The sequence below is a fragment of the Camelina sativa genome, chromosome 17 (genome assembly GCF_030686135.1).
Source record: "Camelina sativa cultivar CO46 ecotype springtype chromosome 17, ASM3068613v1".
Classification (NCBI taxonomy): Eukaryota; Viridiplantae; Streptophyta; class Magnoliopsida; order Brassicales; family Brassicaceae; genus Camelina; species Camelina sativa.
In genome coordinates, this window is record NC_141896.1 from 10,696,831 (window position 1) to 10,715,205 (window position 18,375).

The 18,375-nt window shown below is 32.3% G+C and overlaps 6 protein-coding genes and 1 long non-coding RNA gene across 7 annotated transcripts; 6 read left to right on the top strand and 1 right to left on the bottom strand.

Annotated features, from left to right (window-relative positions):
* The first annotated feature begins 62 nt into the window (after window positions 1-62).
* On the top strand, window positions 63-1,558 carry LOC147923473 (uncharacterized). Its single transcript, XR_015586786.1, has 2 exons — window positions 63-1,227; window positions 1,315-1,558. It is a non-coding gene; the product is annotated as an uncharacterized LOC147923473 (long non-coding RNA).
* Window positions 1,559-2,470: 912 nt separating this feature from the next.
* Window positions 2,471-3,450, top strand: LOC104756672 (MLP-like protein 34). Its single transcript, XM_010479296.2, has 2 exons — window positions 2,471-2,851; window positions 2,954-3,450. Exons 1-2 carry the CDS (start codon window positions 2,677-2,679, stop codon window positions 3,223-3,225), a joined length of 447 nt encoding a protein of 148 aa, XP_010477598.1. The 5' UTR covers window positions 2,471-2,676; the 3' UTR covers window positions 3,226-3,450.
* A 3,424-nt stretch (window positions 3,451-6,874) lies between these two features.
* Window positions 6,875-7,746, top strand: LOC104756674 (MLP-like protein 31). The gene is made up of 2 exons (XM_010479297.2): window positions 6,875-7,131; window positions 7,221-7,746. The coding sequence occupies exons 1-2, from the start codon at window positions 6,924-6,926 to the stop codon at window positions 7,490-7,492; spliced, it is 480 nt and encodes a 159-aa protein (XP_010477599.1). The 5' UTR covers window positions 6,875-6,923; the 3' UTR covers window positions 7,493-7,746.
* A 1,580-nt stretch (window positions 7,747-9,326) lies between these two features.
* Window positions 9,327-10,486, top strand: LOC104756675 (MLP-like protein 31). The gene is made up of 2 exons (XM_010479298.3): window positions 9,327-9,734; window positions 9,863-10,486. The coding sequence occupies exons 1-2, from the start codon at window positions 9,527-9,529 to the stop codon at window positions 10,138-10,140; spliced, it is 486 nt and encodes a 161-aa protein (XP_010477600.2). The 5' UTR covers window positions 9,327-9,526; the 3' UTR covers window positions 10,141-10,486.
* A 690-nt stretch (window positions 10,487-11,176) lies between these two features.
* LOC147923474 (MLP-like protein 31) lies at window positions 11,177-12,565 on the top strand. Its single transcript, XM_087495302.1, has 3 exons — window positions 11,177-11,268; window positions 11,569-11,884; window positions 12,087-12,565. Exons 2-3 carry the CDS (start codon window positions 11,671-11,673, stop codon window positions 12,362-12,364), a joined length of 492 nt encoding a protein of 163 aa, XP_087351428.1. The 5' UTR covers window positions 11,177-11,268; window positions 11,569-11,670; the 3' UTR covers window positions 12,365-12,565.
* A 1,666-nt stretch (window positions 12,566-14,231) lies between these two features.
* Window positions 14,232-15,574, top strand: LOC104756676 (MLP-like protein 31). The gene is made up of 3 exons (XM_087495301.1): window positions 14,232-14,801; window positions 14,893-15,017; window positions 15,105-15,574. The coding sequence occupies exons 1-3, from the start codon at window positions 14,462-14,464 to the stop codon at window positions 15,255-15,257; spliced, it is 618 nt and encodes a 205-aa protein (XP_087351427.1). The 5' UTR covers window positions 14,232-14,461; the 3' UTR covers window positions 15,258-15,574.
* A 63-nt stretch (window positions 15,575-15,637) lies between these two features.
* On the bottom strand, window positions 15,638-16,806 carry LOC104756678 (protein C2-DOMAIN ABA-RELATED 8). Its single transcript, XM_010479301.2, has 3 exons — window positions 16,547-16,806; window positions 16,253-16,348; window positions 15,638-16,094 (listed from the first exon to the last, which is right to left on the bottom strand). Exons 1-3 carry the CDS (start codon window positions 16,655-16,657, stop codon window positions 15,816-15,818), a joined length of 486 nt encoding a protein of 161 aa, XP_010477603.2. The 5' UTR covers window positions 16,658-16,806; the 3' UTR covers window positions 15,638-15,815.
* Between the last annotated feature and the right edge of the window lie 1,569 nt (window positions 16,807-18,375).

Below are 18,375 nucleotides of genomic sequence, written 5' to 3' on the forward strand. Positions count from 1 at the left end.
AATGAATACATGTTATAACCAACGAAGCATATAACGTTTTGAACAAATTCAACATAAACGCTAACTAGAAGCAAACACTGAAACACGCATAGCTATTACAGGAAATGATAACATAGAAAACATACAAAACTATAAACAGAGTTCCAGCAGAGGGAGATCGAACCTGGAGGAATGGTCGTAAAAACTCGAGAAGAAATGTTGGAAGTAGGAAATGTACATAAAGAGAGAGAGAGAGGGAGAGAAGGAAGCGAGTTGAAGCAGAGAGAATCAGAGTGAGAGAGATGCGAATGACTCACTCACGAATCTTCTGTTTATGTCTTTTTATAAATCAATTTTAATTGCTCAAATCCACTGTTTCATGTTTGTTATTGTGTTGTGTCTTGTTATAAATCAATCAAATCCACTGGATTTAAGAGTTTGTTTGTTTGTGTTCGTGTTCCAACCTATGGTTCACGTTTCTTTATGTATTTAAGAGTTTGTTTGTTTGTGTTCGTGTTCCAACCTGAAGTTTGTGTTGTTTGGTTCTGCTCTTGTTAGTGTTGTTTGACCTAATGAATCAGACTCTGTGTCACTTTCTTTTGTTCTGCTCTTGTTTGTGTTGTTAGGTTCTTATCTTATTAACTGTTGTTTGGTTTTGTTTGTGTTGTTTGGTTCTGCTCTTGTTAGTGTTTTTTTGGTTCTGCTCTTGTTTGTGTTGTTAGGTTCTGTTCTTATTAACTGTTGTTTGGTTTTGTTTGTGTTGTTTGGTTCTGCTCTTGTTAGTGTTGTTTGGTTCTGCTCTTGTTAGTATTGTTTGGTTCTGTTCTTGTTTTGTTTTTCTCATGTGTGGTTTGCTTCTCATTGGCAGGTTAACGTTAAGACTTAAGATTTTCAACCCTTGAACCTTATGATATCACGAGAATCTGTTAGCTTTTCATCTCGTGAACCTTCTGATACTCATCATCTCATTTTTGCAGTCTTGATGTTTCAATTTAGTTCCATCTGTGATGATTAATCTGATATTCATCTCTGCTTGATCCTTGCTAATTTGAAGAAAGTGTTTATGGAGAAAGAGTCTGATCTCAAGATGAAGCTTCACAGTCTACACTTCAGAGACCTATCATAGCCAAATATACCTTGACCTATCATAGCCAGATATACACTTCAGAGACCTATCATAGCCAGATATACACTTCAGAGACCTATCAAATCTTGGTCAAGAGAATCAATTCATTGTGGCGCCAGTAGGTAATGATGACGACTAACAATTCCTAGTTTGTTTATGCCAGTCTATTAAAGTATTCACTAACCTGCATAAACTTGATAATCGAACAGAGAAACAAGATGCTGATGATGGAGAGGTCGATGAAGGTCGATGAAAGTATTCACTAACCTAATGAAAGCAGATATGCACCATTCTTAGAACAAGAGATGATGATGGTGAAAGACCTTTGAGCTCTGTTCCAGTTGTTGTGGATGCCAATAGAATCAAAGAGATTCAACAGGCTTTTGTTTTTAATGTAATATATTTGCTTTTTTAACACATTTCTAATAAAAAAAATTAGACACCCAAAGAAGATTAACGAGAGGACAAAAATTTTAAACAAGAGTGTGAAAAAATTAATATTATTTTTAATATTATTAAAATATAGAGATACTCATTTGAGGTTGTGCAATGACCATGCTCTTACTCCCAAGGCATATTCTCATTATCATCAACAATATTCTAGTTATAGTTACCTGGTCCGGTTTTCCCGGGTCAGATTTCAGTTTGATCCGAACTATCTCGCGTTATGCATAGGCATGTCAATTAGGACCAAAGTCCACGGGCTGGCCCGACCCGGTCATGAAAAACACCGGGCTCGGGCTTAAATATATATGTCTAGAAAAAATCAGGCGTTTCGGACTCAGTCCGTTTGGGCTATAGGGTTTTTCTGCCTTAGCCCGAAAAGCCTTTTAACAAATATATTTGTACATTTTTGTTTGATTGCAATATCTGATTAACAATTTATTGTAAATAAAGTTTTAAATTCTAATCATAGTTTTCATATATACTTAATAACCATACTTAATACTTTAAAATTTTTATTAATAATATTTTATATGAATTATATATTGATTTATTTGGTTAAAGTATCGAAATTTTATTTAGTTTTAAACCTTTTCTATTAAATTAAGTTGGTTGTAGTGAATATAGATAAGTTATTAAATTTTTGATTGATTTGATTTATAGTAACACTGTTTTTAAGACTTATAAGCTTGAATTTTTGATCGGTAAGATAAGCCCGAAAAAGCTCAAAAAGCCCTGTAGCTCTGTTAGGACCAAGCTCTGACTTTGAAATATAGGTTTGGAAATATTTTGGACCGGGCCAAACCGAACTTAAATATATGCGAGCTTTACGAGTTTCAGGTCAGGCCGGGCCGGGCCAGCCCGATTGACACCCCTAGTTATGCATGCTTACAAATATGGGGCAAGCCCAACGTATAATGAATGTATTGTTTCCGTCAAAAATCAAAGACCACGTGTCTTATCAAGAAAACTAATGCACGTAACTAATAAGAAGTCGTCGAAGAAGCCACCTTTCTTTTTTTCTTTTGGTTATTTTATTTTAGTTCGATACGGTAAAAGATAAGTCATAACTCATAGACTCATAACCCCAGCTTGGCAGATCTGATTAATCAAAGAACCGTCGAGTCATGGTGGGTGTTGAGACTCTTGAACTGGAGATCCAAGTGAACATGACGGCCGATAGATTCTTCAAGACTTTCAAAAAGAAAGAAGGAAATTTCACGGACAAGACAGAGGCTGTTTCTGTTCTTCGTGACGATACCACTTCCAATTCCTCTATTCAGATCTGGAACTTCATTGTAGGTATGTAATATAAAACTCATTGACTTTTTCGGATTCTTTATTTCCCTAGTAACGTTCTTAAAATTCATTCCATCGATTTTTACATTTGGAATATTATCATAGATGGTAAGATGGAGCAGATAAAAGAGAAGATAGAGGTAGATGAAGAGAACAAGTCAGTTTCTTTTTTAGCTCTTGAAGGAGACGTGTTGAAGCAATACAATAGCTATAGGATAAGACTTGACGTTGTTCCTAAAAATGATCGAGTTTGTATTGCCAAGTGGAAATGGGAATACGAGAAGCTAAACGATGACGTTCCTCCTCCCACCAGATACACTGCGTTCGTTGCAGAATACACACGCGACCTCGAGACTAGGTTGTTGTCTGAATCGTGAACATATCATCAATGTCTCCGAGTTGATTTCCTTGTTAAGTAAACCAAATCTTGTTAAGAAATAATAAAATAAAAATATAGTACACAATAAGAGTTCCCCTGTTTTGGTCAATCGTGAGACTTGCTCACAGTTCGTCAAAATTGTACTATCTTTTTTTTTTGTAGTTATTATTTTGTTTTATAAAGCTACATCCGTTGTTTTAATATACATCCACAAGCTTGCAAATTACAACGGCTAGAAATAATTTCCATAAATATGATAACATAAAACATTTTGCATTAACAAACAAACGATAATTAAAATATTCCCTCCAAAATATTTCGGTTTTTGCTATGAAATCTTCTTGATACGATTTATATGCAAATTAAACAAAGAAACCCACATTTGTTGATTTGAATAATATAGAAACTCTTCGTTACTCAGCATTGCCATACCCAACCGATTATTGGTATAATTTCCTAAGATAATAAAAACAACTATGACGAGTATATGCAACATAATCTATATTTTCTACAACGGTTATTCATAAAATCGATTGAATACTTTTAACCTCCAGCAGCTAATTACTACACTTAAATACTCTTATCCATGGCACCTTACTTATTTTTATTCAAAAAATTATATTTTATTCCTTAATTGTAGTATTTTAAACGATTCTATACTTTCTCAGCAACATTTCTCCCATTCACTCAATAAAATCTCTGATCAGTTTTAAACCCTCTATAAATACGGATGCATTCCAACTCTATTCATCATCAAATAATACCAAATCAACTTTCTTAAGTATATGTTTTTTTCCTAGGTTTTACTAATACTTGCTAATTTTATTGAAAACTCATAAAATCATAAACACTTTATCTTCACCCTCATTTAAGAGTAAAGAAGAAGATATTGTTGCGACATCTAATCATTCGTCCACAAGCAAATGAAGTAAAGCAATTATGTACAAGAACAATAACGTACTAAGAATGAGAAGAAGATTAAAGAAGTGAAGACTAAGGAGGAAACGAAGAAGGGTTGATCTTCTCCTACTATATTGACAATATCTTTGGTTTGTATGGTTGGTTATACTATTTTCCTCTCTTTGTTTTCCTCTCTATTGCATTGGTATTTTAATTTAGGTAGCATTGTTATACATATGTATAGTTTTAAGTTTAACACCAAATTATTTTGTATTTCATAGGTTCATGGATTTGACATGATGAGCATTCTATGAAATCAATATGTAATTGTATAAATTTATTAAAAAAGAAGTTATACAAAAAAATTGTCATGTGGTGTGATACGGGTCAATCCCTAGGTTTTAAAATAATTTATTATATAATATTTATCTATTTGTATAGGAATTATCTATGTATTTACATCACATATTATTTGTTCTAAAAAATCCAACTAAAATTATATAATCTAAATAATAATGAAACATACTTCAACTAAAATTATAGAATCTAAATATTAATCCAACACAAAAAATACAATCCAATTAAAATTACAGAATCTAAATATTAGTCAAAAATAACTAAAACAAACACCACAAATACAATACACATTTTTTTTAACATTATTTAAAACATAATTTCGTAGTATACCGCAGGTTAAAATCTAGTTTTTTCTTATATAATATTACATCTATATATACTTATGTGCATTGTTGATGATGAATCAATTATATGGAGTTTATATTCCTCAATCTAAAACTAAGTTCCATAGAGTTTATATTCCTCAAGCTAAAACTAAGTTCCATCGAATTTCAAAAAGAGAAAATTGACAAGAAAAAAGTGATTCCCTTTAACATTTCTCAGTTTAGAATTTATTTAACATTATTCCTCTCTTTTTTTGTTCACCCCTCAATTAAGGTTCTTCTTATTCTCCCTGTGGTCTTCGTTCAGGACCATCCATCTATAGGGGTTTCCGATCCTTGTTCTTAAATGTTTTCATTTTCGCCATAATATTTACATACCTTTTTTTCTGATATAAGATATTTACATACTTTCTATTAATATATAATGCAAAAATTTCCACGTAACTTCTTTTTTTGTCATTTTATATATTTTTTTTCTACTTATCTTATTAATGACAAAAAAAGTTACGTGAAATTTTTTGCATTATATATAAAATGATAAAAAAGTTACGTGGAAATTTTATATATTAATGAAATACACCATATGTTGTTCCCATCCCAATAAAGATTTCTAAAACTTTTCTTATTTCATTAATCTATTATGTCTTATTCATCTCTTTGTGTTGTTTAATTCAATATACGTGAGTAGTCTCATTATTGGGGTTAGGGTTCTAATTAAGAGATTCAATGAATTGATATTATGATTGTTGTTTGGAGTTATTAATTAATTCTTAGGTTCTTTGATCCACATGTTTTTAATGCTAGAATAGGACCGATCACCTTGTTCAAGATTCTAGGTTTTTCTACGCATCAAAAGTGTTTGATAGAATGTCTGAACAAATGTGAATTAAACAATGTATGTCTACCCTACAAAAATTGATGTTAGAACGCATTTTGAACTTAATGAATTTGTTTGGTAATGCGAATTTGGCTAAAAGGTTGCAAATGAAAGTTTAGCAAACTAATAGTCAAGTTTAGTGATTAATGCCTTGAAAGAGGGTTAGTCTAATTTCATGTTCATGTTTTAGAACGGTTCATAGCTATTGAATTCTTTATTTCATTTTCTCATTAGTCATTGATCTCTGAAATACCTTATGACTCAATGTTTTAATCTTATAAAGTTAATCGTTTATTTTTTTTGCATTTTTATTTATAAACCTGAAACCAAACAAACTATATTTTGTTCACTTTACCTTTTTACGACTCTCGCAAATCTTTAGTTTACTATTGGTTTTTGTAGATTCGATCATGTATATACTACTTTATGATGAAAATGTGTTGGGTAATTATTCGAGTAATCAGGTAAATGGAGTGGTCAATAGTAACAGCCTATAACATTTTTGAAACACGCCATTTTGGTGGAGATACATATCATTGAATCGATTCCCGTAACTAACTACATGAATTCTATAATCTCAGCTAGTTAGTCTGATTCCTTCCCATCCGTAAGGGACCATGCATATATATTCCAACATTTCGCAACTCTGTTGTTTTAGAATGACTCGTGCAACTTAATTTTAGTTATAGTTTTTGAATGTGTGGGCAGATTGACATAATATGCCAATAGAAAGTCGACAAACCAGTCTTAATTACTAAAGTGAACCATCAAACCCGACCGAAAACGACGTAAATGTAAACATAATTGTGTTTGTGTACATGTTTACTAGTTACATTATTACTTCCTACTGTTTAAATTAAACTATTAATATTTTTCATCTTATTAATATACAAAATTTAAATTGTACAACCAAATTTTTTTTTCTGTTGGCATTTTACTATGATTTTTCAATTATATTTAAAAAACCCACTAAAGTATCTAACATTTTTCAAATATATATATTTGACATTGGTATTTATCATGAAACAATTAAAACTCAGGGAATAAAAAATAGGTTAAAAGAACATAAGAAAAAATTATGTTTTTTTTTTAATAACTTTAAGTCATAATACTCCAATATTCTTGCCTAGCTAGTTACAAATTGCTCATCCTTTCCTCTATAAAAGCGGGTACCAAATAGACTCACTCACTCTTATTAAATCCTAGAGAAGCAACACCGACGTATAATTATAAATACAAATGGCACAAGCTACACGTCAGTCTTCTCTGGAAGGGGAGCTTGAGGTAGATGTGGAGATCAAAGCTTCGGCAAAGAAGTACCACCAATTGCTCGCTGGAAAACCACATGATCTTGCAAAATCCAGTCCTGAAAACATCCAGGGATGTACTTTGCGTGAGGGAGAGTTTGGCAAAGTTGGCAGTGTCATTTTCTGGAACTATGTTATTGGTAAACACAAAATTTTATTTAAATATATATAGACATAGTTCTGAAACAACATAAACGATTTGGCTGGTTAATCCTTCCTTTGGGTGCAGATGGGCAGCCAAAGGTGGCGAAGGAAAGGCTCGAGGCAGTGGATCAGGAGAAGAATCTGTTAGTGTTCAGGGTCATAGATGGAGATATGATGAAAGAGTTCAAGAGCTTCTTGATTACTCTCCAGGCAACCCCAAAGCTAAGAGGATCTGGAAGTGTGGTTACGTGTCACTTCAAATATGAGAGGAATGATGAGAAGGTTGCTCACCCGGAGAAACTGCTCGCGTTGATTGCCAAGGCATCCAAAGACATGGACAAATTGCTTTTGTCCTAAGTCTAGAGAACTTTTCAGATATTCATACATCTATCTATCTATCTATGTTTGTGGGTGTATTTTAAGATGTCTCAATAATGTGCTCTCTCTATGAAGAGATCTAGTCTGCAAGTATTGCAGAGTTTGTGTTATGTATACGTTTGAAGTTGTAATTACTTCCAAACTGTACTATGTGGGGCTATAAGTTTCACCTATATGCATGTTATGTTTTAAGAAAATTAAGAAAAAAAGCGTCAGACTTTTTATAAGTAAAATAACTAAAGTTCGGTACGTTATTTATCCATCTCAAATAATTTGTTACAAAGGATATTTACTAAAGTTCAACACTACACTGTCAATTTTTTCCAGTCAATATGTTTCGATTCTTGAAAAAAGGTTTGTTTTTTTTTTCTTTTCCTAGTTCTTGTTTTTTTCAAGTAGACATGGGAATACGAGAAAATAAACGACGACGTTCCTCCTCCTACTAGATACATTGCATTCGTAGCAGAATACACAACTATATATTTATTGGATAATATGATAGAATTTTTCAAATACATGACTATATATATTTGGATAATTTTGTATATAGTTTATTCTTTCTATAATATTACATCTACATCTAGCTATGTGTATGGTGATGAATCAATTATGTAAACGTTTATATTCCTCAAGCTAAAACTAAGTTCCATGAGTTCCATCGAATTTCCCAAAAGAGAAAATTGACATTATTCCTCTCGTCTTTTTGTTCCGCGCATGTGAGGTCTTCGTTCAGGACCATAGGCTTTTGGATTTCCTTGTTCTGAAATGTAATCACTTTCGCCATAATATTTACATACTTTCTATTAGTATATTTAACATGCAAAACTTTCATCGTAAGTTTTTTATCATGTTATATATACTGCTTCCACTTATATTATTAATTGGAAGTATTCATACAGAGTTATTAGATACACATACACCACATGTGTTGTTCCCAATATCGATAAATAGTATTGGTGTGATATGGGAATAGGATAGGAGAAGTTTTTTAACTTTCAGATTCTACATGCACGGCCTGAAGAGAAAACGTTTCATTTGTCTGATTTATAATGTCGATTCTATAAACGGGTGTATATATTCTTGTCTTTGGTAGATGAAATTAATAGCAGCCTATAACAATCTTGAAACACGCCATGGTGGAGACACATCACACATCATTGAATCGATTCCCACAACGACCTACATGAATTCTATAGTTTTTTTTTGGCTATAATTGTTAATATCATTATAGAATGCTAAAAACTATAGGTGTTATTAGCTACTTGGTCTTATTCTTTCTCATCCGTAAGGGACCATATATATATTCCAACATTCCGCAACTCTGTCTTGTTAGAATGACTCCTGCAACTTGAATTTTATTAATAGCTAGTGTTTAAACTAATGGTGTGGGCAGATTGACTGCAGTCTTAATTACCAGGTGAACCATCAAACCCGACGGAAACGACGTACCATGTGCTAATTCTTTTTAAAAATCTAGACATAATTGTGTGTGTTTACTAATTACAATACTCTAACTTTTTTTTTTTACAATACTCCCATATTAAAATTAAACGATTGATATTACAATTTTGTTACTAGAATTTTGACCAGAACAAAATGTAAGCATAAACATGCATCAAAAGATTTGAATAAATATAATAATATAACATGTAAGCATAAAATATATGTTGGAAAAAATCACTAGGTGCTGACTGAGCGTAAATATAACAATATCGCATAAACATGCATCAAAAACCAAACGAACGAACGTAATACAAGAAAAGGAAAAACAATTAGGTATATATATATATAGTTCAACATTTTCCAAAAGAACATTGGCATATTTTGAAACAATTAAAATTAAACTCAGGGAACAAAAATGGGTCACCACAAAATACTTTATGTAAATAATACTGCAGTATATATTCTTGCCTAGTCACAAATTGCTCATCCTTTTTTATATAAAAGTGGCTATGAATTTCCAAAGGCTCACTCATTAAAACCTAGAGAAGCAACACATTCGTATATAAAAAAATGGCACAAGCTACGCGTCAGTCTTCTCTCGAAGGGGAGCTTGAGGTAGATGTTGAGATCAAAGCTTCGGCAAAGAAGTTCCACCAAATGCTCGCTGGAACACCACAAGATCTTGCAAAAGCAACTCCTGACAACATCCAGGGATGTGCTGTGCGTGAGGGAGAGTTTGGCAAAGTTGGCAGTATCATTTTCTGGAACTATGCTATTGGTAAAGACAAAAGCTTATTGGCAAAAAAATTAGAGAAAAAAGACAAAATTTTATTTATATATACAAATAAAATTCTGAAACAACATATGCACAATATTTGATTGGTTAACCCTTCGTTTTCGGTGCAGATGGGCAGCCAAAGGTGGCGAAGGAGAGGATCGAGGCAGTGGATCAAGAGAAGAATCTGTTAGTGCTCAGGGTAATAGATGGAGATATGATTAAAGGATTCAAGAGATTGTTGATCACTGTCCAGGCAACCCCAAATATAAGAGGATATGGAAGTGTGGTTAAGTGTCACTTAGGCTATGAGAGGATTGACGAGAAGGTGGCTCATCCGGAGGATCTGCTCACACTGTTTGTCAAGGGAGCCAAAGACATTGACAAAATGCTTTTGTCCCAAGTCTAGAGAACTTGCCAGATATCCATCTATCTATCTATGTTTGTGGGTGTATTGTCTCAATAATGTGCTCTCTCTATGAAGAGATTTAGTCTGCAAGTTTTGCAGAGTTTGTGTTATGTACGTTTGAAGTTGTAATGAGTTGCAAACTATAACCACTGTTGCTATAAGTTTCACCTATATGCATGTTATGTTTTAAGAAAAAAAAAAGCGTCAAACTTTTTTCAAGTACAATATCTAAAAAGTTCGGTAATATCCATCTCACTTTAGGATGAAAAGATTGACGAGAAGGTAGCTCACCCGGTGAATCTGCTCATTGTGTAAACATATTATTGAATCGATTCGCACGACTATAGACTACAAGAATCTTATAGTTGTAATCAACTAGAAGGCCTTAATTCCTTTTATTGCCTAGGGGACCATTATAATTTTATAAATATTCCACGACTTTCCAACTCTCATGTTTAACAGTAATGCTTGCAAATTAAATTTGACGAATAGTTAACAATTAATCTAGGGTCAATTTTATAGCCACTTATTATCAAAGGCGTTGATATTTTTCCAACTCGAAAAACTAACTTATTTTCTCTAAACTTTTCGATGGAGAAACAAACGTACAGCACTGGTAAGTGATTAAATCACTTACTTGTTTTCTCTAAATCTTCCATGAGTCTATAGAGTCGTTCTTTATCCTAGGTTTCGTAAGAATTGTAACTAAGGGTAGGATTAGGAAACTAAGATATATTGAAGGGTCTATTTTAAATATTTGGTCATAGACCTATATATGCTCATCATATCCATCCTAATCTAGCTGAATTTTTCTCTCATGAGTAAACGATTGTTATATAATATAGGTATGTATAAATGTCTAATATCATATGTGACATATGAACGACCGATTCATTAGACTAATTAATTCTATATAGATAAATTAAATATTTGCTGATGACTGTTGTTAATTTAGTGAATAAGATCCATCAACTACTTCCATTTAATCATTCGATAAATTTATCATGGTGGTAGTAGTTGGATATTCAAACCTAATGTGCCACCAGATAACTAGCACTATTTTTTTTCTGTTAACTTAAACATACTGCGTGCCAAAAAACATTTCGGAAAGCACATCAAATATAGATGGTAGAGATTGTGTGTAATATATCTATAGTATTTTCGTCATTATTTAGTTAATTATATGCAAGACCTTCACAATACATATTACGCTGTCATTAAGTTAAATATTGTTTTATAATGGTCATTTCTCCTAATTACTCTAATAATATATACCAATATATACTTTTTTCGGCATGAATAAAAAGGTTTGTGAGTCATGAATGTTGATGTCATAGGAGGATAGGTGGGATAATAGAAAACTTATTCACTCAAGTGACAATTTAATCTACTGTGAAAAGTCAAATCTTCTCATTTGTCTTGTTTCAGCAGTTGTTCATGAGTCATGATCACCTTTGTCCATAAAAGGGGTCTACTATCTTCTAAGGGAGTCACTCACTATAATTGCAATTCTATAGACCAAAAGAAATAATGGAAGCCGTGAAGGGACCGCCAGAGATCTCTCTGTTCGGGGAGCTTGTGTTGGACGTTGAGATTAGAGCTCCAGCGGGGAAGTTCCACCATATGCTCGCCGGAAGGCCACACCATATGTCGAAAGCCACGCCTAACAATATCCAAGGATGTGATCTTCATGAGGGAGAGTGGGGTAAAGTTGGCACTATCGTCACTTGGAACTACGTTATTGGTAAACCTAATGTGATTAATACACAAAAAAATGTCGTTTTATATTTAAAATATAGAAATCTTCAATAAATTTATCTTTCAGAATACAATTTTTTTTTTTTTTTTGAAACAATTTTTTAACTATTGAAATTTCTTAAGAGGCGACACTTAAATTGAAATAGTAGTTAAAAAAAAAAAATTGGTAAACATATGTTTCTGCTTAGATGGACAGCCAAAGATGGCCAAGGATAAGATCGAGGCAGTGGAGCCGGAGAAGAATTTGATCACGTTCAGAGTGATAGAAGGTGATCTAATGAATGAGTTCAAGAGTTTCAATCTCACGATCCAGGTGACTCCGAAGCAAGGAGGGCCTGGAAGTGTGGTTAACTGGCACGTGAAATACGAGAAGATTAACGAGAACGTTGCTCACCCGGAGAATATGCTCCCGTTCTTCGAATCAATGTCCAAAGAGATCGACGAGCATCTCTTATCCGAGGAGTAGAGGCTTTTTGTGTGCGTGTCTTGTTGTCTATCTCTAGGGTACAGAGGAAGAGAAGACACAACACCTTCTTCGAGCCAAAAACTTATATTCGAAGTTTATCTTTCTTCTTTCATAAGTTGTACCTTTCTTCTTTCATAAGTTGTACCTTTCTTCTCAGTACTTCTCCTTTAGTTACATATGTATAAAATATACCTTAAAGCAGTGCTGGATGGATCTAATAGAATATAGGGATGATGGATATGTATGTGACATATATACTACCAAAATTATGAATTTAATATGAGTTATATACTGAATAAACCACAAGCGATACACAAAACGTTACGTGTATTTTTTAAAAATAAACGTTACGTGACTAAGTGAAACATCACATTATTTATTAATTAGAAAAATTAAAACATCGTCAATATCTTCTTGGTGTTTTTCTTCTTGGGGTCTTTGTATATAACTGATAAGTAGTGATTTTTTTTTTGATAAGTAGTGATTTCGATATTAAAAGATTAGTATAGCTGTAGAACTTATGGATTAATTTTATCATTTTCGAATGAGCTATACGCCTATACCATGGTCCATGCTGAAAGAAAATATTAGTTCTATATATGCTGAAATTTCTTTTATTTATAAAGTAATTTATGTGATTGTTTTTAAATGTTGTTGTAAATAAAACATTTTGAGATTTTGTTGCTAGTATAATCAAAAATCACGTTTAATCTGCGGAAGAGTAATTAATTTTTGAGATTTTGTTGCCTTGGCTAATTAAATATTCTGTAGAGATTTTTTTTTTTGGAATATCTCTTTTAAGAGGATGTGAAATCGAGATTTAATTAATTATTACAATCCATATAACCTATCAAATAAATAAATAATTAATCTTATAACTCATATTATATAGTCTAAAAAAAATTATGTACTTCCATTTTATTATATATGAGATGTTATGTTATGACATGATAACATATAAATAATACATTAAATAACACATCATTTAAACATATTGATCATTTATATATGCAACAAAAATCAATATCGGCGGAGAGTATATTTCGATCTTTTTGGAACCAAATTCCACCTTTTTGCAAATATTAAGACTCAGGTCTCAAATCGCAATGAATTGGTACTGCTATTTCTCAGGAAGGTATTACAAAAAAATTAAAGCCTAGCATGTCGTTGTTCAAAGGGTGGAAACTCAGCAATAACAATTAAGCATGCTAATTTTCAAAAAAAAAAAAAGATTGAAATAAATAAAGCATGTCATTTTCTATATATCAATTGCATCATCATAAATATCGTTATAAGGTAGTCGATATCATTCAAGTTTCAGAAAGTGAAAGTGTCCATATTTGTTGAGGTGAAACATAGTCCTTGTTGATTTGATATGTAGAACCATATTACATTTTAGGAAAAGTGGTCACATCGTGGAAGATTAGTTGGGCTAACAACAAATGGCTGCAATCATAAAACTTAAGGCTGATAAAGAAAAACAGCATGGATCGTACGTGTGTTTGATAAGTTTAATTAAGAGTATTCAATTCAGATAAAATAAACTGATCCGATCGAGAAACCAAATAGTTTTCATTCGTTTCAAACAGTTTTATTTATTATAGGGATACTCCTAAGAATCCTGAACCAAATCTGAACCAACTTGTATAGTAAATTTTGTTTTACATTGGTTACGAAAATTTGAAACTAAACACGAACAAAAAAAATTGGAAAATATCAAGCTGAAACTCGGATTGAATCCTTTAATTAAAAAGAATTTGAGATAATTGTAAAGAGTAGGCGAGTAACTTCTTAACGTCCACCGTCCACGTGAATCTTGAGCTGGTTGAGTTATTAATGAAACGTACGAGGACTCTATTATTAGGTTGAGATGTCATTAGTGATACGATGGGAGAGTGTGTCTACATCAGGGTGAGATGAAACTACTTAAATTTCTTGGGGGGAGTAAGAAGTAATTAATCACTCTGTAAATAAAAATATAACCACTCTCATTTCTCTTCCTCTCTATAAAATGAGCTACCAATTCTAGAGGGATTCATTCACCTTCTTAACACCATCTATAAGTGAACTAGAAAAGCAAAGCACGAGGAGAAAAAAATGGCTGAGCCAGCGACCATTCCAGAGACGAAGGCCGAGGTTAAGGTAGAGACTAAGCCTGAGACTGAGGCTGAGATAAAGGCAGTGACGACTAAGCCAGAGACTGAGGCTGAGACGGAGACAACTAAGCCAGAGAATGAGGCTGAGACTAAGGCAGCATCGATGATTGGAGAGCTTGAGATAGATATTGAGATAAAATCTACTGCGGAGCAGTTCCACCATATGTTTGTCAAAAGACCGCACCATGTTTCCAAAGCCACTGGCTTCATTGGGGGAGTTGAGCTGCACGAGGGAGAGTGGGACAAAGTTGGCAGTATAGTCTCGTGGAACTACATTCATGGTAATGTCAACTTTTTATACGTAAATATAATTCTTCAAAGAAGAAATTTTCATCTTAACGGTTAATCCACATAACACTCTTTTGGGTGTAGATGGAGTGCCAAAAGTAGCAAAGGATAGGATCGAAGCGGTGGATCCAGAGAAGAATCTGATAAAATTCAGGGTCTTAGAGGGAGATGTGATGAAGGACTACAAGACCTTCTTGTTAACAATCCAAGTAATACATATATTTATATTTTTTTATTCGATAGATTTCTCTTGTTGTCTATATTATCTAAGTAAATATTCTGAAATCTCTCAACAGGTAACACCAAAGCAAGCAGGACCTGGAAGTGTGGTTAAGTGGCACATGGAGTATGAGAGGATTGACGAGAAGGTGCCTCATCCTGAGACTTTGCTTCCATTTTTCGAAGCAATGTCCAAAGAGATCGATGAACACCTCTTGTCCACGGAGTAGATCGAGGAATTTCCTTCTGCTTGTTCAAATAAACAATTCAGAGTTACTATCACATATATGTTTTAAGTTATAATCAAGTTGCGATTTTGCAACATGGATATTGTGTGGGCTATGAGCTTCTCTTATAATATGTTGTGTGTATTAAACATATACTACTATCACATATATATGTTGCAATTTTGTAACATGAATGTTGTGTGGGCTATGAGCTTCTCTTATAATATGTTGTGTGTATTAAACATATTACTATCACATATATATGTTTAAAGTTATAATACTCAAGTTGCAATTTTGCAACATGCATGTTGTGTGGGCTATGAGCTTTCTCTTATAATATGTTGTGCGGCTTACCCTAGTTATTTAGATCAATGTCAAAAGAGTTCAAAGAACACCTCTTGTCTGAGGCAAAAATAGACTCTTACTTTATGTGTGAGCACATATGAAAGTTGTAACATTTTGAGTTAGGTATTAGTATATTGACATCCTCGCCACTGCCTTATTACAATAAAAAAACAATTCAAGAAACTTGCTCTTTACATGTCTCTTTCAAAGATCGCTTCAACAAGGAACATTAATCCACTCGATTTGAATATCAACCGCGCCGCTTTCTACATTTCTCAGCTTGAGAATCATATCTTGTACAATCTTTCCATTACTGATGATGATTCTGCTCTCTTCAGCCAAGCAGTTGTCTCCACTCGGATTCACTCTACGGATCTCGGTTCCATCAGAGACGTCTTGAACATCAGTTCCTTGAGCCTCAAAAAAAGGCTTGATGTCTATCTCCGCATCTCCCATCTTGTCATGCGAGGTGAACGTATCCTTATCATACACTTCCTACAAGGAAACATAACAGAAAACAATCAGAAACATAATCTCTTCACCAAAACCTCAAATAAACAAAAACAAAAGACTCCTTTAAGATCAAGAATCCTAACAACAAATGAACTAAAGAAGCATATATATATTTCAAGAAGATTAAGAACTAAACTCACGAGATTCACATGTTGATTAGGATCATTGATTCCAAGCGTCAATTCATCGTTCCACTCAGGGTTGCAGCTATTTTCCACACCACGAGTCTTCAGTTTCTGAAGCAAATTGGTTGAATTCATAAAAAAAGTCTCCATTACCATCACAAACAGAGTACATTCCCAAATCTTCTTAAGGTTCCATTTTTAGAAATTGTAATCTACAGAGTATAAATGGGCTAATCGATCTTATCTTAGATGAATCAAAACACGATCTCTACATCCAAAACAAAAAAAAACAGAGAACATAAGAGATACCTGAGAACCCATGGTTATGACGACGAAAGGGTCGCTAGTATTAGAGTCACGACTAACAAGATTAATCCCTCTTCTCAGTCTGATTCTAAGAAGTCCAATCAGATTTTCCATGTCTCCTCCGACAAATTCACTTGCCTCTTTGTCTTGTGTCTGGTACTTTGATTATCAGAAGAGAACGATCGAGTTGCACAAGAATAGTTCAACAGAATGAATGATGTTTTTGTTTAATATCTTTTAAAAAGTCTCTTGGCTTTTTGTTTACGTAAGCATCTTCTGGAGAATCCTTTTTATGCTTTGGATTTATCAAAGCAAGACATGCCAACACTTGTACGGTAAGACTTGTGATGTTTTTTACAATAGGCCAAGCGGTAATTTTTATGACAAATTAGATTCGTGCATGTCATATAATATTATAAAAATCAGAGTTATTATGAACACTATTACTTCTTTAAGTATAGTCCGTATAAAATATATAGATGTCAAGGATTGATCACCTCGTGTCATTCTGAAGATAAATAAATGAAATATACAAGAAATCATTTTACTAGACCACCCAATGATTTTATGACATAAATACATTTAGATCTAGACAAAGCAAATTCAATTGTATATATTGTTTATCAAAATCTATCTTATAGTAATTACTACTAATTTGTATAGATCCATCATAAAATTTATTCACTATAGATATCACAAATTTAACTCTTTTTTTTTCTATTTTAGAAATGTAGATAAAGACACATGCATTTTTTTGAGTAAACCAGCCAATAATTTTATATATGACACATATATATCTAATTAAGAATTGAGAAAAAAGAAAAATTCACCTCATATTCATTAACAAAAATAAATTAATTTATGTAAGCTTAAATATGTATGGATAATCCTTCAAAAATCCGTTCACTATATATATATCATGGATTAAACATTTTTGTTCAACAAGTCTGTGAAAACAATACAAATTATAACGATTCCACAAATTTACATTGTTCTAAATGTTGTAAGTTCACACGTTATACATGCATATATAATGCGACGAATTTATAGTTTATAATTCATTTATATATATTTATATGGTGTTGGAAGCCATTTTTCTAGCTCGGATACGCATAGGAGATCAAAGTGAATTAAAGAAATACAAAATCATATATATTTTTGGTATTCATAAATCACGGGAACTCCCCGCGACATTTTTGCTAATGTTAACAAAATCATAGAATCACTAGAATTGAATCCGTGCTGGTTAACATTTCTTTTATTTATTTTGTAATTTTTATTTAAAATGTTATATATATGATTGTTTTATTTTTTTTTTATTTTTTTTTAGCTCAAACACTATGCCATGAAATCATATGTTGAATATAACTTATGAAAATAACATCTATTTTGTAAGATCTATTCTAGTAAATTTAGATTTTGATCCTTGATACACTGCAGTTTAAGTTATTTAATAAAAAATAATAATTTCTGTTTGTTAATTTTATTTAATTTGTTTGGTGTTTAAAATTATATATTTTATTTTGATTATTAATTATATGATTTAATCTACACTATACTGCATATTAATTATTTTGTTACAGTAGTAATTAATCAATTTAATTAGATATGTCTATTAATCTAATATTCATATTGTTAACAAAATAATGAGATGATATTTTATCTATATAGCACCGAATTAATGACATTTTAAGTTTCTATTAATATCTACGTAAACATGTCCAGCCATATAACCCGTCATGTGATATTTTAATTCATTATACACAACAGAAAAAACTTCATAAAAATCTAAATATATTATTAAAATTTAAAATGTTTATAAAGTTTATCTT

Coding starts and splice junctions, on each gene's coding strand:
- LOC104756674 (XM_010479297.2), top strand. CDS start 6,924: ATGGCACAAGCTACACGTCAGTCTTCTCTGGAAGGGGAGCTTGAGGTA. Junction 7,132..7,220: donor TTTCTGGAACTATGTTATTG/GTAAACACAAAA, acceptor CTTTGGGTGCAG/ATGGGCAGCCAAAGGTGGCG.
- LOC147923474 (XM_087495302.1), top strand. CDS start 11,671: ATGGAAGCCGTGAAGGGACCGCCAGAGATCTCTCTGTTCGGGGAGCTT. Junction 11,885..12,086: donor CACTTGGAACTACGTTATTG/GTAAACCTAATG, acceptor GTTTCTGCTTAG/ATGGACAGCCAAAGATGGCC.
- LOC104756678 (XM_010479301.2), bottom strand. CDS start 16,657: ATGGAAAATCTGATTGGACTTCTTAGAATCAGACTGAGAAGAGGGATT. Junction 16,349..16,546: donor TCATAACCATGGGTTCTCAG/GTATCTCTTATG, acceptor AATTTGCTTCAG/AAACTGAAGACTCGTGGTGT. Junction 16,095..16,252: donor CTAATCAACATGTGAATCTC/GTGAGTTTAGTT, acceptor GTTTCCTTGTAG/GAAGTGTATGATAAGGATAC.
- LOC104756675 (XM_010479298.3), top strand. CDS start 9,527: ATGGCACAAGCTACGCGTCAGTCTTCTCTCGAAGGGGAGCTTGAGGTA. Junction 9,735..9,862: donor TTTCTGGAACTATGCTATTG/GTAAAGACAAAA, acceptor TTTTCGGTGCAG/ATGGGCAGCCAAAGGTGGCG.
- LOC104756672 (XM_010479296.2), top strand. CDS start 2,677: ATGGTGGGTGTTGAGACTCTTGAACTGGAGATCCAAGTGAACATGACG. Junction 2,852..2,953: donor GATCTGGAACTTCATTGTAG/GTATGTAATATA, acceptor ATATTATCATAG/ATGGTAAGATGGAGCAGATA.
- LOC104756676 (XM_087495301.1), top strand. CDS start 14,462: ATGGCTGAGCCAGCGACCATTCCAGAGACGAAGGCCGAGGTTAAGGTA. Junction 14,802..14,892: donor CTCGTGGAACTACATTCATG/GTAATGTCAACT, acceptor TTTTGGGTGTAG/ATGGAGTGCCAAAAGTAGCA. Junction 15,018..15,104: donor CCTTCTTGTTAACAATCCAA/GTAATACATATA, acceptor ATCTCTCAACAG/GTAACACCAAAGCAAGCAGG.